The sequence below is a fragment of the Belonocnema kinseyi genome, chromosome 4, assembly GCF_010883055.1.
Source record: "Belonocnema kinseyi isolate 2016_QV_RU_SX_M_011 chromosome 4, B_treatae_v1, whole genome shotgun sequence".
In the NCBI taxonomy this organism is placed as follows: Eukaryota; Metazoa; Arthropoda; class Insecta; order Hymenoptera; family Cynipidae; genus Belonocnema; species Belonocnema kinseyi.
In genome coordinates, this window is record NC_046660.1 from 4,022,014 (window position 1) to 4,045,253 (window position 23,240).

General features: G+C 41.3%; 1 protein-coding gene across 1 annotated transcript in view; it reads right to left on the minus strand.

Annotated features, from left to right (window-relative positions):
* LOC117171701 (low-density lipoprotein receptor-related protein 2) overlaps positions 1 to 23,240 on the minus strand; it is a 61,695-nt gene continuing 38,455 nt past the window's right edge. Inside the window, exons 3-15 of the mRNA XM_033359254.1 lie at positions 22,861 to 22,992; positions 17,298 to 17,549; positions 16,386 to 16,640; positions 16,174 to 16,290; positions 6,128 to 15,761; positions 5,312 to 5,601; positions 4,706 to 5,223; positions 4,353 to 4,590; positions 4,015 to 4,269; positions 3,352 to 3,858; positions 2,280 to 3,246; positions 2,090 to 2,189; positions 1 to 1,932 (exon numbers count right to left, since the gene is read on the minus strand). Coding sequence (XP_033215145.1) covers positions 1,657 to 1,932; positions 2,090 to 2,189; positions 2,280 to 3,246; positions 3,352 to 3,858; positions 4,015 to 4,269; positions 4,353 to 4,590; positions 4,706 to 5,223; positions 5,312 to 5,601; positions 6,128 to 15,761; positions 16,174 to 16,290; positions 16,386 to 16,640; positions 17,298 to 17,549; positions 22,861 to 22,992 — 13,541 coding nt within the window. The 3' untranslated portion in view covers positions 1 to 1,656. The remainder of the gene's footprint in view (positions 1,933 to 2,089; positions 2,190 to 2,279; positions 3,247 to 3,351; positions 3,859 to 4,014; positions 4,270 to 4,352; positions 4,591 to 4,705; positions 5,224 to 5,311; positions 5,602 to 6,127; positions 15,762 to 16,173; positions 16,291 to 16,385; positions 16,641 to 17,297; positions 17,550 to 22,860; positions 22,993 to 23,240) is intronic.

Genomic DNA, 23,240 nt, shown 5'->3' on the forward strand with positions numbered 1-23,240 from the left:
TTTCAGTCATAAATAAGTTTTATTGTACACTCCAAAGCGTAAAACGCGATCGTTTTAAAAACAAATATCTGGAACTCTGTTATTATGTCTGAATGTACACTCTGTATTTTTGTTCAGTTATACGTATAGTGTATATACATGTCTTATAATCGTGTTTTCTGGTCGATATATCAAGCTTAGTTGTTATCCTTAAAGTTTATTGTTGGACGGTATCAGTTTGATATTTGCACAATATATTAACAATTATTATTTTGTCAACTCGATAAAAAAATACACAAAATACTGATATAATTATATAAAGGACACTCTGGATCCCTGCCCAGATCGAAGTTAATTGCAACAAGAAATATATATTTATTTATATATATATATATAATAATATATACTATTTATAATTATTTGTGCACAAGACACAGCAACGTATCGTTCTCGCTCTACATGAATTTTACTGCATTTTCAAAGTTGATCAAATCTGAAAATGACATCTATTTTTCTTGTTTCTTTTCAAGTGTAGCTTGTCCAGTTGACATATTGAATAAAAGAAGGGATTCTGTTTTGAAGAACAATACGCCGAGGTACCCCGTATAGTTTAAAGAAATGTACAATATAACCTTTACATTACGTGGCCGATCAAACATTCTGAGCATTTTTATGCTTAAAAAAACATTTATTTATATAACGTAATCAATCGTTCAATATAATAACATTTATAATAATCAATGATGTTTAACAAATCGCAAGTGTCTCGATTTGCAGAGTCCATTCACCATTAAAAAAAAATAAAAAATAAACGTGCCTATTCATCATCAGTTCCTGATTGGCCACTTTTTTAATATAAAACTCTCAATTGTCTTTCATACAAAAATACTTGTTCAAAAATACAGCTTATTGGTCCAATTATTCGCATATCTACGCACATGTACCTTTGCAGTGAATAAACGTACACGCGTTTATTTACATATTCCGTACTTAATAAAGTCATCGCGTGCTATCACTAACTCTCAAGGATCTTGAGTGTAATGGAATGTGTTGCGTTTTTATGGTACACAGATAATATGAATTTAATATTTCGTAGGAATAGGAATTATATTTACAAGACTTAAAAAAATCACCTAAGAAAATGACACGATCGTCTGCCTCTTGCAGTTTGATTTCGACCTTTTTTCTTCCTGTTTCCCCATAACGGCTCGGTAGGTACTTTTACATATCTCTACAATAGTCAATTTCTTTTATCAGAGTGATTCACTTTGATCAATTAAATATCTCAAAACGTCAATACAGTAGTGAAAAGAGAGATTTGTCCGAGCTCTAAAAATTTAGTTTGAAGGTCTGACAGATCGTGGCAGAGCAAAGTCGGCAATATGCCGCTTATTTGGAAAATCTAGATTCTCTTGCCGCTCGTTCGGTCATTGATAAAACTCTTTCTTTGCCGTGTGTAAAATCGAGATAAACAGCATTATTTAAAATCTTTTGTATGAAAACTTACCTAAACGTTCACTCCCCGCGCTAAAATTCAATTAAAAGCGAATACAATCACATTTGCTTGTCGGAATCGAGCAACTTGACTACTAGAGTTCGAGTATTGAGATTTAGTACTCGCGACACATTCAAGATGAAACCGCACAATAGATGAAGATGCACTTTGGTGACAACAACCTAGCACTCGGATTTGTCTTCTTCCACCAGCTGCTGGGTATCTTTGCCCGAGTCGATGGGTGTTGGGTCTAGCTCTCGCCTCTTGAAGTGAAGTTGAGGTGGTTCTTTGTGCTGTATACTGGAGGGTTTCATTTCCGCAGGAACTTCATAAATTCCACTGCCACTGGTTCCGTTGGTGTTGCCAGACTCAAGGTTCACTGCGTCGTACATTGGATTACTAAAGTCTCTGTTTTTCGTGCTTACTTCATTGAGATTGTACTCCACGTCGAGAGGTTCCTGCAAAGTTAATAGTGCAAATCTTATTCTCTTGTCTTTTAATAATATGACTACAAGTGCAACACCACCTTCCTCCAATTGATCAAAAACTAGACAGACCTTGAATCACCAAGCTCTGTCACTTAAACTGACAGCACTTGCTGTTGCGAAAACTTACCATTCGATCAGTCGAAGATCCGCCAAACTCGACATTGCTGCCTTGTCTGAAGGAGACACTTTGAGCACCGGTTAGACTGCCAAGACCACCTGGTTTGCCACTGGAGAAAAAAAAAAAAACAATTTTCATCAGCAACAAAACAAGAAAAACACCCACTCAAAATTTGCTTGATAAAACACCAAAAACTCACAATGGCCGTTTCTTGAGAACCAAAATAACGGCAGCTGCACCAAGCAGTACCAGGATGGACACAACGATTGGAATGACAATTGCAGCCGTGGAACTTCCCGATCGAGTCGCTGCCGGGAGAATCTCACAGTGCTCGCCCTCGTAATACTCTTGACACTCGCAGGTGAGTTCATTGTCGGAATTTTGAGTGCAGAAACCTCCGTTCTGACACGGACAAATTCTCGGTGCAGGTTTCGGCCTTTCCTCCGTAGCATCGCAGCGCATTTGGCTTGCATGCGACTGTCTCGTCCGAGAGCTCTCTGGACACAAACACCTGTATCCTCCGTGAACCGCGACACAGAGATGAGTGCACTCACTCGATCGACAAGGATCGATCAGCGAGGTATTGTACCTCATCTGATGATAAATTTTCACGCCTCCACTCGTCCCCATGCCTGACTTCAACGTCTGAGGAACTCCTCTCCCGAATTTGTCTTGTCGAATCAACTCGCCGGTGGACCTCGACGTCCAGTACAACACATTCTCAAAGACGTCAAGAGACATCGGGTGCTTCAGAGCATCTCCATGAAGAACGACTTTCCTGTTGGAGCCGTCCAGTCGGATCGACTCAATCAGATTGAGTTTACTGTCTGCCCAATACAGAGTGTGGTCCATCGAGTAATCGATGGCAAGCCCAGAAGGTCTGCCAAGTTTTTCCCCGACCAAGATTCTTCTCTTGCTGCCATCCATCCAAGCACTCTCGATTCTCGGAATGGATCCTACGTCTGACCAAACGACGATTCCGAGTTGAGGGTCGACGGCTATTGCAGCTGGTTCTTCCACTATAGCGATGCTGCGTCGGTATCTTCCATCGGATTTGGCGACAACCACTCTGCCGGTTATGCTGTCGATACTGTCGGCCAATTCGGTCCAGTAGAGATTTCCACTCACCCAGTCTACTGCAATACTCGTGGGTTGATAGTTGGATGCTAAAATTGAAAAGGTTACACATGTATTTATTAGCACAAGACATGAAAGCCTAGATTGCCTGGAATAATAATTAGATAGAAGGTGACTATTTGAAAATCACATACACTGAATGTTGAGGTCTTGGGCAAATCCTATCTTTGCTTCGCCGTTCTTCGCGTTGACCATGAACGACCGTTTAATCCTATTATCGTGAGAATCAATCCAGTAAACGTATTCCATTCGCGGATCAAAGTCAATAGCGTGTATTCTATTTTCGTTCCCAATCACAGGCATTTCATCTCGCCTGTGGACGTCCAATCCTCGGATTTCTGATCTAGTTGCGTATAATACAAGTGCGTTGTCATCCTCAGCTCGGCACACTCCGCTCAGGTTATCAGAGAGCCTGAAGCCTTGGCGACACGAACACGAGTAATTTCCTTTAAGATTTATGCACAGCTGTGAGCAGTGATGCGTACCCTCTGCACACTCGTTAATGTCCTCGCACTGTTTGTTGTTTACTTTGGATATTATGTATCCTGGATAGCAGGCGCAGATGTATCGGTTGTCGGTGATATTCTGACAATAGTGGGAACAGCCGCCCTTGTCGTGGTCCTCGCAGTACTTGTTCAGATCTGAAAGAATACAACTGTATAATTGCGGTGCTGGTATTTGCGCGCGCACCAGTAACTGGCTGTGCTCGGGAAAGGTTTTCTGCATTTTCCCACTTCTCTGAACACATCTCACAAATGATTAATTTACGAGTATAATGCAGAAGCTAAATGACTTACGACATCCTAATTCATCAGACAAGTCTCCACAGTGGTCTGTGTGATCACAGAGTTGGAGTCTGCTGATACAATTCTTGTTTGCACAGAGATACTCGTTGATCGGATCGCAAGGTTTAACTCTAGTTGCACACATGGTCATGTTATTCTCATCGGAACCATCTCCACAATTGTCTATTTGGTCGCAAACCTGGTACTTGGGAATGCACTTGTGATTCGCGCAACGGAATCTTCTGTGAGGATCGCAGGGCAGGCTCGCTGAAAACCAAAAAATTGATTATCTACCTTCTCCGAGGCGGTTAAGACCCTCAAGATGACAGAGATGAAAAACAAGAGCTTACCACACATTGCCGTATTTTCATCTGAACCGTCACCACAGTCGTCAGATCCATCGCATCTGTCCTGAAGAGAAACGCAGAAGTTGTTGTCACATTGGAAGTGAGTCTGCGGACAGTATCTTCCTCCGGGATACTTTGCGGGACATCCAATTTCGTCGCTGAGATCTTTGCAGTCTCTGGTACCATCGCATCGGAGATGACCCGCGATGCAGTGACCGCTCTTGCACTGATAAGTGTCGTTCTATAAGGAAAGACAGACAGTATGTTATTTAAGTGAAAACAAAATAATGAATTACAAAAAAGAGTGTTTCGAGTAAGAGAGAATTTTTGAAAAGTAGTATTCCCACTCTTCCTACCTTGCACTTGTGTGTCTCGCAGTTAAGTTCATCACTCGAATCTCCGCAATCGTCTTCGAGGTCACACCGCCACCTAGAAGCGATGCACTTGCCATTGGCACACTGAAACTCGGATTCTGAACACTTTCTGTACTTGTCCTTGCAAATAGCATCTGCCTCGTCGCTAGCATCTCCACAGTCATCGGCAAAGTCACAGAGCCACTGCTTAGGTACGCATCGGTTATTGGCGCACTTGAAATCGGTGCTAAGATCGCAGACGGGACAATTTTCTGCTTTTTCATCGGAATTGTCTCGGCAGTCGTCTTTGCCATCACAGAAGAGCCACTTTGGAATGCATCTGTAGTTGGATTGACCGGGACAACGCTGCCAACCTGTTGTGCAATTGCGTTGTCGACACATGTACGCTGGTTCGTCGCTGTCATCTCCACAGTCATTGTCGTAGTCACACATCCACAATTTCGGAATACACTTGCCGTTCTTGCAGCTGAACTCTGTATTGGGGTCGCAGGTTCTGTTGTCTGAAGGATAAAATTAAGATATTTACTCACATTAGAAGCTTCGATGCTAGAATGGATTTTTACTGGTGAAACTTGTTTATAGACTCACGACATATACTCGGATCCTCATCACTGCCGTCTTTACAGTCAGCATCTCCGTCGCACTTCCACGAATCGTGGATGCAGCGTCCGTTCGATTTACACTTAAACTCCAAGACAGGACACGCGTGTGAGCAGTTGATTTCGTCACTATTGTCTCCGCAGTCGTCAGCGCCATCACACACAGTGAGACTAGGTGTGCAGTTGCCGTTTTTACATTGGAAGACTCCTGCTCGGCAAGTTCTCGCAGGACAGTCAGCCTCGTCTGAACCATCCTTGCAGTCTTTCTCACCATCGCACCTAGAATAATAAAAATTAAGAATTTGCGTTCAGACAAGTCGACAAATATAGATATAAATAGTTAATAGACATTAGAGTGATTTGAAAAAGCGACTGTTTAAATTTTATGGACGACTGGAAATTCGTATAATCTAGACAAAATCAGAATATTCATATTTTTTGTTTTGTTGTAGAATCATTTTTGAGCTCGCTAGAATGTTTTAAAAATTCTTCACAAAGTATAAACCGGTCTTAATTTCTGTTATTATTACACTTTTTTACCTAGACAATTACGCTCTAAACATTTATTATTTGAGAAATGATCAGTTTTTCCCCATTTTTCAAACCACTTTTTCATGATAAAACTTTGACCATTTTAGTTGTTCTTTTCTGGATTCATTCCAAACGGTTTACAGTATAATCTGTGCAAATTTCACTTCACACAAGCTTAACCAAAGCGTGCAATAAGTCTGCAAATATTGCAATTTTTGTAGAATTCTCTTTGTTGTACAATTGTTAAATAATATTTCTGAAATATGAAACTTACTTGTAATACCAAGGGACGCATTTCTCATCGGGCACACCGCATCGATGCTGTCCAGCAGTACAGTTAGCGATACAGGTCTTCTGATCGTTGTCCAAAGTAAACTGATTAGGACACATGCACTTGAAAGAAGTCATTCCAGGTCGCCCAAAGCCCTCTAACAAGTACGAACTGGCTGGTGGAGAAATCAAACATAGATGGGAACAGCCGCCATTATTCTGTGAGCACGGATTATTATAAGGAAGTTGCCTCAAGGGATGATAGATGTGAATATCATATGGCCGATGAGTTGTGTTACTCAGGAGCGTAACTTGAGCTCCAGAGAACTTCTCTGCCTTACTGATGGCCTTCAGATTCCAATCCGTCCAGTAAATGTGATCATCAAAGACCGTCATTGCGAAAACGTGTGGAACTTTGGCACCAGACAGTACAATTCGTCGATGGTGTCCTTCTAAATCCGCAAACGCTATGTAGTCAAGATGCGCATCAGCCCAGAATATCCTGTCCGTAAAGTAGTCAATTGTGAGAGCATTTGGCCAGGCGATGTCATCTTCCCAGTTGAGAATCTGCGTAAAGTTGCTACCATCCATTCCCATCTTACCGATGTAGGCCTGAAGATGCCAGGACGTAAAGTACAAATGTCCAGTTCCAGGATGAACAGCAATCGCTCTTGGATCCGCGATTCCAGCCATCAAAGTCTTTCTATTTGTTCCATCCAACTCAGCTACTTCCAGATGTTTGGCATGTCTATCCAACCAGTATAGCTTCCTTCCTATCCAATCAATGGCAATTCCTTCGAGACCAAGACTGTCGTGTCGAATAATCGCCTGCCTCTCTCCACCGCCGATTGGTGCTCTGTAAATTGTCTTGGCAGTGACGTCGCAAAAGTATAACATCTCTTCTGCGTAATCCGCATCGAGCGCAACAACATTTACAAGATCTTGATGCATCAGAGCATACTGGGAAGCATCGGTTGACATATTCCTGATGTAGTACTTATTCGTGAAGATAACCCAGGGAGGAATTTTGTCTCTCCTCTTGCAAGTGTGCTCATCAGCTGCTCGTTCATAGTACTTCTCGTTGCATTTACAGTAGAAGTTTCCTGGTGTGTTCTCACACTGCTGACTACAAACTTGTGGTGTTTCGATGCACTCGTCGATATCTGCGCAGGCTTTTCCATCGTCCAAGAGCTTGTACCCTGCATTACATTCGCAGTAAAAACTCGTTGGTGTATCCACACACCTGTGTCCACACTGGTTCATCTCCACTCGGGCGCACTCATCAACATTGCAGTGAGGTGGTTCGTCACTCTCATCAGCACAGTCGGGTTCTTTGTTACAAACCAACTGCTGATCGATGCATACTCCATTTGCACACATGAATTCTCCTAGATTTGGACAGGTGGTGTTCTTTTTCTTTGAGGGACAGTTGACTTCGTCCGAATAATCTCCACAGTCATCCTGTCCATCACAGTGGAATTGCTTCCTTATGCACTTAAAGTTTTGACAAGTGAATTCAAGTTCGGAACAATTCTTGTATCTGGAATTACAGAACTTGCCTTCGTCGCTTCCATCTCCACAGTCGTTGTCATGATCACAGAGCCAGCTTCGATTGAGACACCTGCCGTTGTTGCAGGTAAATTGATTTTCGGAACAAGGTGTTGGTGCTGGGCAATGGAGCAGAGTCGAGTTCTCGTCAGCTCCATCCACACAGTCTGGATCACCATCGCAGAGCCACTTCTTTGGAATACACTGTGCCCGATTCCAGAGTTTATTGGCGGTGCAAGTAAATTCAGTCTCTTCGTCACACTTTCGGTCATTGCACTGATGCCTCTCGTCCTCGTCAGAATTGTCAAGACAATCATTGTCGCCGTCGCAGATGTATATCCTGGGAATACAGTTTCCGTTGTCACAGGTAAACAGATCACCGAAACAGGTTCTGCCTTCAGATTGACAGTATCCTGGCGGCTCGTCGCTCCCGTCGAGACAATCGTCATCTCCGTCACAGTACCAAGTAGCCGGAATGCATCTGTGATTGGGACAACGGAAGCTATTTTGTGGACAAGTTCTCTGAGCGCAGTGTAGAGGATTTTCGTCGCTGTTGTCTCCGCAATCGTTGTCTCCGTCGCACAACCAGTAAGGTTCCACGCATATGTTGGTCTTATCACACTTGAGATGATTAGGAGGGCAGGTCGTGTTCCGGGGACAGCGTTCGTGCGTTTCATCCGAAGTGACGTTGTCTTTACAGTCATTGACACCGTTACAAACCTGTGACTGTGGAATGCAACGATAATTGGCGCAGGTGAATTCGCCAGCTGCACAAGGTGGATATTTGCAACCTTCCTCGTCGCTACCATCTCGACAGTCATTCTCGTGGTCGCACTTCCACGATTTAAAGATGCAGCGGCCATTGTTACAACGAAACTCATTGGGACTGCAAGAGTGGTAGGAACAGTAGTTGGTGTCTTCATCAGAGCTGTCTCCACAGTCATTGTCGCCATCGCAAGCCCACATTCGAGAGATGCATCTTCCATTTCTGCAGGCAAATTTGTTGCCGTCGCAAGTAACATTTTTGGGTACACACATTCTGTCCTCGTTGACGAGTCTGCTGTTGTCGTCGCATTTGCATTCAGCAGTGCCACTTTGCCCAGGATGGCAGGATTGATCGCACCCTCCGTTATTGATGTTGCAAGGATTGACCTTGCACTGTTGTCTTGCTGGAGAATAGATGTGAAGATCTCTTGGGGAGTCCTCAAGTCGTTTCACCAATTCTACTTTGTCAGATCCTGTGTTCTTCTCTGCTCGATATACACCCCTGAGTTGCAAATCAGTCCAGTAAATGTGCTCCCGGAAGACTGTGATCGCGAATGGATAAATCGTCGCTCCAATAAGAACTTCCCTGTTATTTCCGTTGAGATCTGATCTCTCGATCTTCTCTAGAACTGCGTCGGTCCAGTAGAGCATGCGCTCTTCGTAATCAATAGCAAGACCACTTGGTTGAGAGAGATCCTTGTCAATGATGGCCTTCTTCAAAGAACCTGCCATGGTGGTTCTAAAGATCTTACCAGAGGTGCCGAAACGACCCCAGTCGGTGAAGTAGAGAGAACCGTTGCAAGGATCTACGACGATAGCTCGTGGTCTGTCTACTCTAGCAATCATCACCAGGTCCGTCCCATCGATATTCATAGCATATATGCTGTTATTCGAGGAGTCTGTCCAGTACACTTTCTTCTGTGTCCAGTCGTATGAAATACCCTCTGGATTGATGCCTCGGTTGATGATTTTTTCAGGTTTCATTGACGAGGGATCCTCCGAATTGAGCCAAGCAATCATCGCCCATGGTCTAATTTGAGTGAAAAGCAATTTTTTGTCTTGATAGTCAAAATCAACGCCCACAACATTTGTCAAGTTTCCAACAGGCTTAAAGGGCAAACTGGTGGATTTTGGATCCAGGTTAATGGCCCGGATTTCGGTTCTTGTTGCGAAGACAAGGAACTCGTCAACGTTTTCACACCTCTTGCCATCAGACGCCAGTTTACCGGTTGCACAATCGCACTTGACTTGATTAGGAGTATTGTCTCGTGGAAGCGCGAAACACAACTGTTCGCAACCACCATTGGGAGTCCGAGAGCAGGGACTGTTTTCATCCATCGGCTGAGAGTTTTGATCAAAGATGGCGATATCCCTCAATTTAGGTAGATTCGTCCTAACTGAGGTCGGTCGACTGATATTTCCTGGCAGCTTGCTCGCCTTGAAGACAGTGGCTAGATTGCGATCTACCCAGTACATGTCCTGGCCGAAGATGGCAACTCCCATCGGGTTCGGCAGATTATTTCGGATGACCATTCGGTTGCCACCAGTGTAGGAGATCTTCTGGATCATGTCGAGCTTCGAGTCAACCCAGTAGACATCGTGCGTTAATATATCGACCGTCAGATCACGAGGCGTGCTGATGCCACTTGTGACCAAGGTTGTCCAATTGCTACCATCCAAGTTGGCCTTTCCTATTCTTGGATATTGACCATAGTCGATCCAGTAGAGGACTTTCTTGATCGGATTGACCGCAAGTTCTCTAGGCGCATCTGTCGTTGTTTTGACTAACACCTTCCTGTTGCTTCCATCCAGACGGCAGACCTCGACGTAGTTGTCATGGGGGAACACATTAGCAAAATAGATATTTCCAGCGATCCAGTCGATCGTCAACCCTCTAATTCCATTCGATCCAATTCCACTCTTAATGATCTGCTCGAGCTCAGTACCGTTGGGTCTCACTCGAAAGATACCATTCCAGTATCCTCTGTTGAACTCGACCCAGTAAATCCAGTTCTGTGCACAGTGCACATCAACATGAAGAATATGATGACCCATTCCAGCGATTGGCACCATCGCCTCTTTCGAGTCCTTTAAGCTGTATCCTCTCGCCACATCTAACTGAGTAACGACCGCGAAGGTTTTGAAGGGCTCGCATCTGCTGTCACCAACTTTACGGTATTCTATGCCACAGGCGCAGACTCTGGTTCCACCAGCAGAGGGCAGACAAATTTGATCGCAACCTCCATTATTTACGAGACAGGAGTGAGAACCGGTAGCTCGTTTCTTGTATATAGTGAGCGTCTTCAAATCAGCATCGTTTTGCATTATTATCGTTGCATTATCACCATTCGGCAGGTTTACCCTCTCGATTTTCTCATACTTTGGATCCAGATAGTAGAGTTTATTCTCATGGACGGCGAGGGCCTTCGGCAGGGCGATATTGTTAGCGGCTGACAGAATAGTTTTCACGCTCTGACCGTCTGTTGTCATCGACTGGACAGTCTGAGAGGTACTGAAGTAAACGGTCTTACTTGGTATATCTATCGTGATGGCCTCGGCGCCATACAGGTCTGGCACAAGTATAAGAGGAGTTGTACCATCCATGTTGACTCTACCAATTTTCGAAGGGACGCCAAAGCCTCCCTCATCAATCCAGAAGACATGTCCCTCGAGAGGATCAACGCACATCGATCTTGGTCTAGCTACACTCAATTTCGTTCCATCATTCGCGAGAACAATTGACCGATATCTTATTTTTCCATCTACCTTAATTGCCTCGATGTTGGAAGCGTATTTGTTTCCAATGAAGAGATTCCTCCCGAGCCAGTCAAAGGCCAAAGTTGATGGAGATCCAACAATTCCAGTGTCACCGTTCGCGTTCGGGAACTCAGTTTTATTTCCACCTCCGTATGGAATTGCGTAAATTGTACCGTTCTCCTCATCGCCCTCCTTTCCCTGCAGCCAGTAAATAATGTGGTCAGTCCTGTCGTAGTCAATAAATCTACCGCCTTCAACTCCAACAACTGGAGTGATGTATCCAGTCTTGGTATCTCCAGGCAAAAGCGACACGTCAATTATTTGAGATCCTCGAAGGACCATCAAGTAGGCATTTTCCTCTTCGATGCAGCGACCATCACTCAACAATTTGTATCCGACCTGGCACTTGCAGTTGTAGCCGCTTGGCGCACTCGGGGAAAGAAGACAAAGATGAGCGCATGAGGCATTCAAGCAAGGATTTGGTGTGATTGGTTGAAGTACAGGGTGGTGAACGTGGATCGACAGTGGTTGGGAGATGAGGTGCGAGACAACAGTTTGATTTGAGCCGCGGAATTTGTGAGCGGACAAAACTCGGTTCAGTTGCCGATCAGTCCAGTACATTGTGTCCTCGAAGAGAGTGAGAGAGTGCGGATGGAGCAAATAATGAGAGTCAGCCAACACCTGAATTCTTCCAGTTCCGTCATAGAGACAACTGTCGATGAAGTCAAGCTTACTATCCGCAAAATAGATCCTCTTGTTGGCGATGTCTAGAGCAAGACCGTTTGGCCAATAAATTTTGGTGTTGATAATGGTGGATCTCTCTGTACCGTCCATACCAATTCTCTCGATTCTTGGGTTCTCGCCCCAGTCGGTCCAGAAAAGCCAGCAAGCACCTGGACTTGGATCGAGACACATTCCTCGAGGCTGTGTTATGTTCTCCTTAACGAGAACCAATCTATTTGCACCAGTTTCCTTGGACACTTCGATGGTATTCAGTTTGGAATCCAACCAATACAGATTTTGTCCAATCCAATCATAGGCCAATCCTTCAACGAGATCAAGACCAGTAGATATCACATCCTGAGGATCGCTGCTTCTGTCTAATCTCGAGATCTTCTTCAGCTTCATATCGGACCAGAAGATTGTGCCAGTGTGCATATTGCTCGAAGTTGCTACCACGTTTTCCACATTAATTGGAACCCTCTCCAGTGCTTGATCTTGCAAATCGGCAACAAGAATCGTGTGTCGATTGGAAATTATGAGAAAAGCCGCGCTATGATTGAAAGCCTTACACGTGTGTTTGTCTTTTTCAAGCACGTAACCGTCGACACAGTTGCAAAGATAACTGCCCTTTGTGTTGATACAGATCTGAGAACAACGTCCAGGTGGATCGCACTCGTTCATGTCCTGACAAGTGAAACCATCAGGGCCAAGTTCCTCCCCTTGTGGACAAGTGCACTGAGCACCGAAGGGTGTTTGCAAACAACCGTTGGTGCAGAGGCCTCCCTGGTGTTTGCATTCTGCAAGTTCACAACCAATGCCCTCGTCTCCTCCACCTGGGCAGTCCGGTTTACCATCACAGACATTTGTAACATTGATGCATCGGTTCGTAACGTTGGGACACTTCCATTCTGTTGATTCGCACTTGAATTCAGGCCCTTTGCAAGCGTGCAATTTTGTGTCTTCGTCCGATCCATCACCACAGTCGTCTTTTCCATCGCAGACGTAGGCTTTGAAAACACACTTGTTGTTGTTGCACTTGAAGAATCCAGGTTGGCAGTTGACCTGGCCACAACTCTCAGGCTCATCCGATTTGTCATGACAGTCCGCTGTTCCATCACAGTACCAACTCTTGGGTATGCAAATTCCAGAACTCGCGCACTGGAATTGCTTCTCGGTATTGCACTGATCCGGTGCCAGAGATGGACAGCCCAATTCATCGCTTCCATCATTGCAATCAGAGATTCCGTCACACTTGTAAGATTCGAGAACACACATCTTCTGATCTGCACAAGTAAATTGCGTGCTGAGACAATTAACTGGTGGACAGTCCATTTCGTCCTGCTGATCAAAGCAATCGTTGTCACCGTCACAAACCCAGGATTGAGGTATACAGTGTCCTGAACGTGGGCATGTGAACTGAAAGTAGGAACAAGTTTTGGCTGCGCAAAAATCACCCTCATCAGAGCTGTCTCCACAGTCGTTCTCAGAGTCGCATTTCCAGGTTGCGGGTATGCAGCGATTGTTGCTACATGCAAACTGACTAGAACTGCAGGTGACGTTGGGGCAACCTGCTTCGTCGCTGTAATCTCCGCAGTCATTCTCGGAGTCACACCTGAAACTCGAGGGAACGCATCTGCCTGATTTACACTGGAATTCATTGGCGCCGCAAGTCGGCTTTGTGCAGTTTTGATTCTCGTCGCTATTGTCAAGACAATCGTCATCTCCATCGCAAATCCAGGACTGAGGCACACATCGTTGATTGGCGCACGTAAAGTCCCACGCATTTGGACAAGCTTTCACTGGGGGTTCAGCTTCCTGATCTTCCATACAAGTGATCTCGTCATCGCGAAGCTTCTCTCCATAGGGACATCCACAGATTCTTGTGAGCCTCGTTGGTGAGAATCTGGTAGTACTGTTGCGTGGAACAGCGAAACAGAGTTTCTCGCATTCACCGTTGTTTATCGTGCACGGATGGTCCGTGTGCGGCTGCTGAATATGAGGACTGTAGACCTTGACTCCGTATAGCCGATTTGTGTCGGGCTCGCGAACAAGAATAGCTTCCTGCTCTCCAGTTTCCTTGTGCAGACGTATGATGGCATCCAATCTCCAGTCGGTAATGTACATCCACTGTTCGTAAATCGCTATTGAGAAGGGATGCCTTATGAGTCTTGAGTTGACGGTCCTGACGTCAGTACCTTCCAGATTCGAGTGTTGGACATGATCAAGCAATGCGTCGCACCAGTAGAGCCTGTCCTTGCTGAAGTCAATCGCGAGACCATTTGGCCACCCGAGAGTCAGATTCTTGAAGACGATCAAGTTCGATCCATCGGCTCGAGCTCTGCTGATGTTTGCGGGCCTGTCCCACTCCGAGAAGAAAATGAATCCCTGATTCGGGTGGATGACGATTGCCCTCGGCCTCTTCAAGTTCTTCAAAAGAGTCCTTCGGTAAGTGACATTCCTAGTGCTGAGTACGTTTAAGGTTCCCTTCCGCGAGTCAATATAGTACAAGTTCTTTGACGCCCAGTCAACTGCTAATCCTTCCACTCCCTCGTTTTGACTCGCAAGAACGATCTCACGCCCAGTGCCGTTCTGACGGACTCTGTAGATCACGTCTTGCAACACGTCACTGTAATAAATATACTGATCACGAGCATCAAAGTCCAAACCGACGAACCTTGCTCTCCTGGAAACAACAGGCAGGATAGCATCACTGAAGCCTTCCATCACAGGATCCAGAACACGTCCTTTGATGAATCTCTGCTGCGAGTACATGAGAAACTCCGTCACCAGGTTACAATTTCTCAAATCCAATGAAAGCCTCCAGCCGATGTGACACGCACAACGATAGGCCAATCCAGAATCGCGGTCAGCCGCTGCTGTTACGATACACATGTGCTGACAGCCTCCATTATTGATTCCACAAGGATTGGTCACAGCTTGTTGAACCAGGCTATGCAGAACTTTGACCGCCTTTGCATCTTTCGCCTTGAATATATTGCGGATCGAAGACTCACCGGCGGTTTTCTTAACACTCAAGACAGCTTGTTTCGTACTATCGGTCCAAAAAATTCTGTCCTCGAAGAGCGCGAGTCTCATCGGGGCTGGGACCTGTGTTCCTCGAAGAACCATCACTCTATTTCGTCCCATATAATCAGCAGTCTCGATATAATCTAGTAGAGAGTCACACCAGTAAATTCTTTTAGCGTAGATATCAGCAGCCACTCCAGAAACCTTGTACGCAGCTTCAGAGATGATTGCCATGGTGTTCGTGCCGTCCATGTTTGCTCTTAATACTTGCTTGCTGTCGGCTATGAACATCAAGCCCACGGTAGGATCGAGAGCAATATCTGCGGGGCTAGTTAAGTTTGATCCAAGAGCAATGCCATGGAAATGACCATCTAATTCGAAAACGTCTATTTTCTGTACTATCGAATCGACTACATAAAGTTTGTCACCAACCCAGTCCACAGCGATTGCAACTGGCACCCAAGATCCTGGCAGGGAGATGTCTACGTCTGAGTTGGCTTGATTACCACTCAAAGATTGAGAGTGAATCTTTCTCGTTTTGGTGTCACTCCAGTAAACGAGGTTGCGATTGTAGAGAAAGTCAACTCCACTTGCTCCGGTTGTGTTGGCGACTAACTTCCGATCTAGACCAGCTTCATCCATTCTCCAAATTGCTCGATCCTGAGCCAAAAGCAATTCTACTGGCGAACTTCCCTTCGAAGCTCGACAAGCATTCCTTCCTTCGAGCTCGAATCCTGGAACGCAGCTGCAGATATAGGAACCATCCGTGTTTTCGCAAAGCTGCTCACAGAAGCCCCATTCCGAACACTCGTCTCTATCTACCAGAAAAGGAATCCAAATTAGATAATCAAATTGAGGGAATGTCGATACCGCGAACGATTTCAAGTTCTCACACTTTGCCCCCACAGTGAGATTAGAAAGCAAAAGAGGAAAAAAAGAGCAAACTTGGCGTCTTCTCTTGCGTTATTTTCTATTACGAAATTATAATGCAGCAGTAAAGATTGCAAGTTTATGTCCTGATGTTGTATTCTTCTAATGACAAATGACTGTAATGACACAAGCGATTTTTTAAACGACAATCACCATATTTGTACGCACATCTAAAGTTATTATTACCTGACCCCGTACATAACACATAGTTATATTTCAGACACTATTCTGTTTCTTGGTTTTGCTGTTACTGTTTTATCCCTACAAAAAATAATTAAATATAATTTGTTTAAAATTTACCAATGCAAGTCCTCGAGTCATTCGCAAGAACTCTTCCGTCTTGACAGGAACAAGCCCCACCGGTAGGAGATGCTTGGCATTTATATTGACATCCTAGAGCGCCGCAGAGATTCGTCGCTGTAATACATTTTTATTTTGTGCATGAATCATGAAATAGCTATTATCAGGGATAAATAATTATTAAACCAATTTGTATAGGGGGAAATACATACAACAAGCGGACAATTCATCAGCTCCGTCTTCACAGTCTTGTTTGCCATCGCACAGCTGCGATTTATTGATGCATTTTGGTTTTCCACCTGGAGAGCCTTTTGGGCACATGAATTTCGTTCCTGGACAAACCATCGCGGTGCAAGTTTTTTCATCGGACCCATCATCACAGTCTCTGTAGCCATCGCACTGAAATGCCAAAGGAATGCAAAGTGCATTTGCGCATCGAAATTGCTCCGATGTGCATTCAGGAAAACCTGTTGAGCAAGAATATTTCTCATAATTAATAAAATCTCATCTTAAAATTATTCTAAAATATGATGATAAAGTTCAATAAGTGATGTGTACATAGAGAGCGTACAGTTCCAGAATAAGGAAATTTCAAAGAGCAGAGTATTTCGAAATTAAATATTATCTTTTTTAATGCATTTTTTAGCACTTGTAATTAATTCGGATATAAATAATTTTATATAAGGTAATTATTTAGGTAGAATCTTGATCAGAGTATTGCGCAATTGTGCATGTTCAAAACATGTTCCAATTTGCGTAATAGTGTGGAATATTTACGTTTCGCTTGAAAAGGATAGCAAGGAATTTAGAGGCGTTTGAATATTTGCCAAGAAAATGAAGATCCCTTTGCAGAGCTGCAAATGTTTCTTAACAAGCTCATAAACGACTAAAACAAATATAAACCGCGCTTTGACAGATATTCTTTCACGAGAATTGATGAATAGATTACTAGTAGAAAAATTTTGAACTGGCTTTTTTAATATATTCATTAAACTTTCTTTGCTACACCATCAATAATTTTTGTACTTTTAATCGATTTGCTTGATTCGTAATTACCCGGACCAACTATGAATATTAAGTGTAAGAAAAAGTATTGCCAGAAAATAATTTTTTTCTGAACTTACTGCAGTGTGCTTCGTCACTGTTGTCCCCGCAGTCGTCTCTGTGATTACATCTTGCAGTTTGCTCAACACAACGTTGTGTCGTGTTACATCTGAATTGGTCTAGTCTACAAGGAGCTTTAGTAGTCGTACAACCTTCTTCGTCCTTTCCGTTTCGACAGTCCAAATAACCATCGCACCTCTTCTCTTTTGGTATGCAAAGTTCAGGCGTCGTTCCACTACACCTGAAGTCGTCCGTCTGACATTTCCTGTAATCTGAAAACAAGACAATGAAGAAGATTTTTATCTTTTCTTACTACTTTTGTTTTTGCTGTTGTTCTTTTTTTATTGTTTAATTACTATAATTCATTGCAATTCCTAACGAACTATGAACATGTTTGCTGACAACTCAAAAAATTTATTGTGCACTGCTGGACGTTAAAACAATCTCTAATTCGCTTTTCAAAACGACTTTTCAGACATTTGTTTTCCGTCGATATAAATTGTTGCCATTCAAGTAATTAATGACATCGACAAATCATCTAATCTCATCTGCATAATCATTGAATGTTAATTACCATGCCTTGAAGTGTCAGTTCCCCAAGTCTCAAGGTGAAAATCGGACGAAAACAATGCCGATAAATTAAAAAAAATAGAAGAAAATAATTTTACCACTGTCTTTCGCTGAATATAGAAACTATAATTGTGGTTTTTGTATTTACAGGTACAGTGGTTATCAAACAATAACCACAATTGCTGAATATTTAGTTAGTGAAGAACTTTGTCCAAATTATGTCATTGTGAGCATTGTGCAAACTTGATTTACAGTTTAGATCCAATTGAACCTCACCGTATAGTTCTTTGTTTTAGGTAAAAGCAAAAACGCTTCAAAAGCCGGAATTTTCTTGAAACTAAACCGTGCAAAAACAGACAATATAACGTTGTAATTTCAGCAAGAAATTTCGTGACAGTAATGGTCATGCGAAATTCGTCTACAATAAACTATATTTAATTGAGCAAAAATCCACTTTACACGAAAAACTTGTACCCATAGCTTAGACTTAGAGAATAACCTTTATAAATACAGATAGCATCTGTTTTGTAACTTCAATCTCTTTATAAAATGAGTTTCTTTCATCTAGATTGTCTAATCATTTCAATTGTTGGACACTCTGGAGTTGGTGATGATGAAGGTGATGACGCTGGCAAGAAGTGTTTAATATCTATTTCGTAATGGGCAGACGGTTGAGATAATCGCATGAGAAACTGAGCCTAGAATATCTTCAGGAGAAGATTGCCGGCGAAGAAACTCAAGGCAATGCAGAAAAATCTATGATCCCTCAAACATTAACACGTAGAACCCGTTTCTCGACATCTGCATAGAGACCTCGAAGGGTTCCGGCTCCGAGCTGTGGCTGTCGTTATCCATTCTCGTGTGCCTAGGAAAGTAAGTGTTCGAGAAATGCTATGTAGCAATAAACCACCATCTCCTTCTCCATTACTTCTCCGTCTTTCCATCTACCGTCCTTCACTTGATTGTTTCTCTCCAAATTCTTCTCACACTGTTCATTTCAAGAATCTTCACGTTCAGGCGATAAATGCTCAGCGACATGAATAGGAATTTAAAATTAAGATTTTTTCATCCCGGTAGATACATACTTCAGAGTCTGTGCCTTGGCACCAATGCCTGGGCAGCTTGCACTGAAATTAACCTACGCCAGTAATCTTTGCTTTACCATATAGGGTACTTCTTTCGCTTTTATCCGCGTTAAGTATTCATTTGTATCAAATTTCATTCTTCATCAAAAATGCAGTATTTGTTGGGATCTCTATTGGAAAAATAAGTCGAGTCCTTTGGCTTTGACATTTAAAAAGTAAGTGAAGAAAAAATGGTAGCTCAATGAATGAATGACAAATTTAAAGGTCAAACTGATATACGTAAATGATTCTGATGCCAATGTGCTACATATTTTTTATGGTTTACAGACCTAAGAATCTCATAAAAAGCAATGAAACTTGACAGGTTTTAAGAACAGCGTACTTTGAAGCATAGTTTTTCATTGAAAAAATTATAGGAAAAATCTGAAAAAAAATCATAAAGGTACTTTAAACATATCTCAATCAATGTCAGTTGAAAAAGTTGTAGAAATATCATACAAATTATTTGTCCGCTTGACATAAACATAAAACCCTATTATCTTTGGTTTAACAGCGGGGTTTCTTTCGTTTTTTCTGGGTTCGTTCTCGCCTTTCCCCAAAATGTGCTTCTGAACCTTTTCTCTGACCTTTATTAGTTTATACTTTATTGTATCATAACCGCATAACCCTTTAAAGTTTAAGACATCTGGAGGTAACGCGAGAAGGTTCCCAGCAAAAAAGGTACCTCCCTGGTTTCTTGCACTTTTTTTCCAATAAAAAAACTGTCCTCAAATATTGCGATTTGCACGAAGAAAAAAATCAAGCATGTACTTTTTGAAAAATGAAAATAATTATAAATAGTATAAATAAAACCTTAAAATTTAAATTACTTCAATATATTTATTAGAAATAAATATAATAGTAATATTAATATTATTACATTCTCATAAGAGAAGGTATTAGATTTGTGTAAAAATTACCCCTCCTCTTTTTTGTCAAATATCCACGTTTTGAGACCCTCTGTATCCAAAAAACCAATTTTTGCGATCGTATGTATGTCTGTCTGTGAGCATGATAACTTTTTAAAAAATAATTCCATTAGATTGGCATATTTTTTAAGTGTAGGAAACTGAAGGTCAAGTTCGTTAGCCAGCCATTTCGGATAAAAATTCAAAAAGTAGTAGCATTTTCAAAATTTTTGAAACTATTTTTACTAAATTTAAAAATTCTATGTATGGCTATTCACAGTATTCGGAAAGTCGAAAAATTTATCCGTATGACTTTTTTCGATTAAAAGAAAATTATTAGAGTTATAGCATTTTCAACATTAAAAAATACAAATGAAAATGAAAGTTTTAAGCCAAACAACGGACAATATGAAGAAAGTCAAGTTATTAAAAACATTTCTTTTTGAAATCCATACAAGATTATCATTAGAGCTTTTTGAATATTCTTAAAAAATCGAAAATTCAAATTTAGATCGAACAAAAAAATAATTTTAAAAATATATTTTGCGGTCGAACCAGGCAAGATACAAAAAATAATGAAAAAACCAAAATTATGGACACAGAAAACATCTACAAATTTGTTCTGTATTACTTTTTGATAGGACGCATATTTTTTGTTTTATTCGTAAACAAATCAAAATTAAAAATAAAAAAAATTAAATTTTTAGCAAGCGACACAAGCCACGAAAAAAATAAACACAAAAGTGGTTCACCCAAAAAAGAGTTACATATTTTTTATTAATTGTTTTTTTTGTATGATATGCAGTTTTTGTTTTAATTGTGAAAAATAACATTAAAAATATTAAAAATTGAATTTTTGGACTAGCGAAACAAGTTAGGAGAAACGATGGGTGGACGAAAAAGTGTTCACCTGAAGAATACATGCAAATATTTGTATTCATTACTTTCTGATAGGATGCGTAGTTTTTGTTAATTAAAAAAAAAAGATTTAAAATAGAAAAAATGTGGTACACAAGGCACACAAAAAAAATTAATAGAAAAAGTTGTTTACACAAAAAGAGGTAAATATTGATTATTAATCACTTTTTGATCGGACGCGTATTTTTTGTTAAATTAAAAAAAAATACAATTGAAAATAAACAAATTATTTTTTTGGAAAAGCGACACAAGGTGCAATAAAATATTAACTAACAAAATTGTTTTTTGTAGAGTGCGCACTTTTTTAAATGATAAAAACAAGATATTAAAGTTATCACGAAAAATAAAATTTGACATTATTTTGCAATATCTGAAGAAGCAATACCAGCCCGAAGTACAGAAATAAATATAATAGAGTCGAGAAACTGATGAGAATGTGTTTACGTTAAAGCTCAAGGAGCTTTAACAAAAGAGAATTCCCAATCAGCAAATTACGGTGTCAATGCATTGATACTTAATTTTTAAAGGTCTGCACAAATATGGAAAAAGGACAAAGACCGAGTGCGCAGCGCAAGATCAATAGATTATCGAGCATGAAGCGTGAGGTCCCACAGTCACGCGCCCTAGGCGCGCATATACTTACGAGCCACGCGCGATAAGAATGTGTTCGCGCCATGGTAAGATTTTTTTTTCAATAAAAAGCAATGCTTTAAAGTTCACTGTCATTAAAATTGGTCTATTTCCTTACTTTGTATGAGATTTTTCAGTTTGTGAGCCACATAAAAAATTTTGATATATTGGTCTTAGGCTCTTGAACTTGTAATACTTTGAAATTTAAAATGATCATTCATTCATGAAGCTACTACTTTTGATTCAATCATTTCTTTAATGTCAAAGACAGAAAACTCGAATTTTTTTGCCGATTGAAGTAGTGGTTTTAAAGATGGGCATGGAAGTTTCAACGAGCTGTAAAATTTATTTTGGAATAATGAAAGGTCTATAATTATGTTATGAAAAAAATTAGGATTAATATTATATTGTACATCAAGGAGAAAAAGTAGTCTTTTTACGGTCGAGCATGAGTTTGCAGGAACGTGTTTAATTGAGATGCATCATTGTTGAAAAAACGCAAAGCGTAAAACGACATGTGCTTTCCACTTTCGCTAAAATAAAGGATGAATGTGGTTTTTAAATATAGGATTCCGCTTATTTGGAATATGGCATCTCTCATTATAGTGGACTTCAAATTGTATATGTAGAAAAATGAGAAAAATGCATTCTTGGGTCTTAAAATGGAATACGTTTACAATTAAATATAAACGTTTGTATCTCACAAGAGTCGACTTTGAATTGTGCATATAAAAATAAGAAAAACTGTCTGTTCGTCCTCGAAATGGAATATACTTACAATTAAATATAAACTTGTACATAGCGTAAGTGGCTCACAAGAGACGACCTAAACTTGTGTGTAAAAAGGAGAAAAACGGTTTCTCGCTTCTCGAAATGGAATAGTTTTAGGATTGAACATAAATTTGTACATCTCATAAGCGACTGCTTAGTACACACGATTCTTTATGTAATAAGAGGAAGATAGTTCCCAGGGAAAACCAGAATCGAGTTTGGAGAATTTGAAAAGGATCGCGAGCCCTACCCTTTTAGCTCAAGAGGAATTAATCAATTAATTATGTAATTAGAATTAAAGATTGTGTGCTTTGCTAACTTTGAAATCTAGTTGGTTTAAAGTGAGAAGAAAGCTAAGAAGGCAAGAATAGCTTTTAACCGAGGCGTTCACAACTCGACCGATGGAGTGTAAACGGACTTCAAGTTACTTCACGCCAGTGACTTCAGCGAAGGTGTACATCATCTGACTTGACGTGTTTTAACCCCTCGCTTTTAACGCAGGTTGGTAGAATAAAAATGATCTTCACAATGACATTTCCCCGCAAGACCAAGAATTTGGTGTATGCTCCGACTTGAAGAGATGTGAGTCCATTTTGAAGACAATTATAGAAATTGATTGTGTAAAGTGTAGGTTTGATGAGAGAATAATAAAAAATACTTACTACATCCGGCCTCGTCGGTGCCGTCGACACAGTCTACTGTCATGTCACATCTCTGGTGGGGAGGTATGCAGTAAGTTTTATTAAAGATATACTGGCCGCACGTGATTTGTCCAAGCTCGCATTCAGGAGGTTCTGAAATATAACAAAATCAAAATTAGAATTGTTCGAATTAAATTTTGTTTTTACATTCATAACAATTATATACAGTATTAACAAAATATTTAGGATTTACAATTTGAATTATTATTATTTGGTTTGTATCTGTTTTAGAGTAAAAGTAAGTTTCTTTCAAATTAAGAGATAATCCATCTCGTTCAGTGGATTTTCCGCTTGCATGTCAGGATTTTTTTCTCGTGTTGTGCAGAAGAAGGTCACGCTCG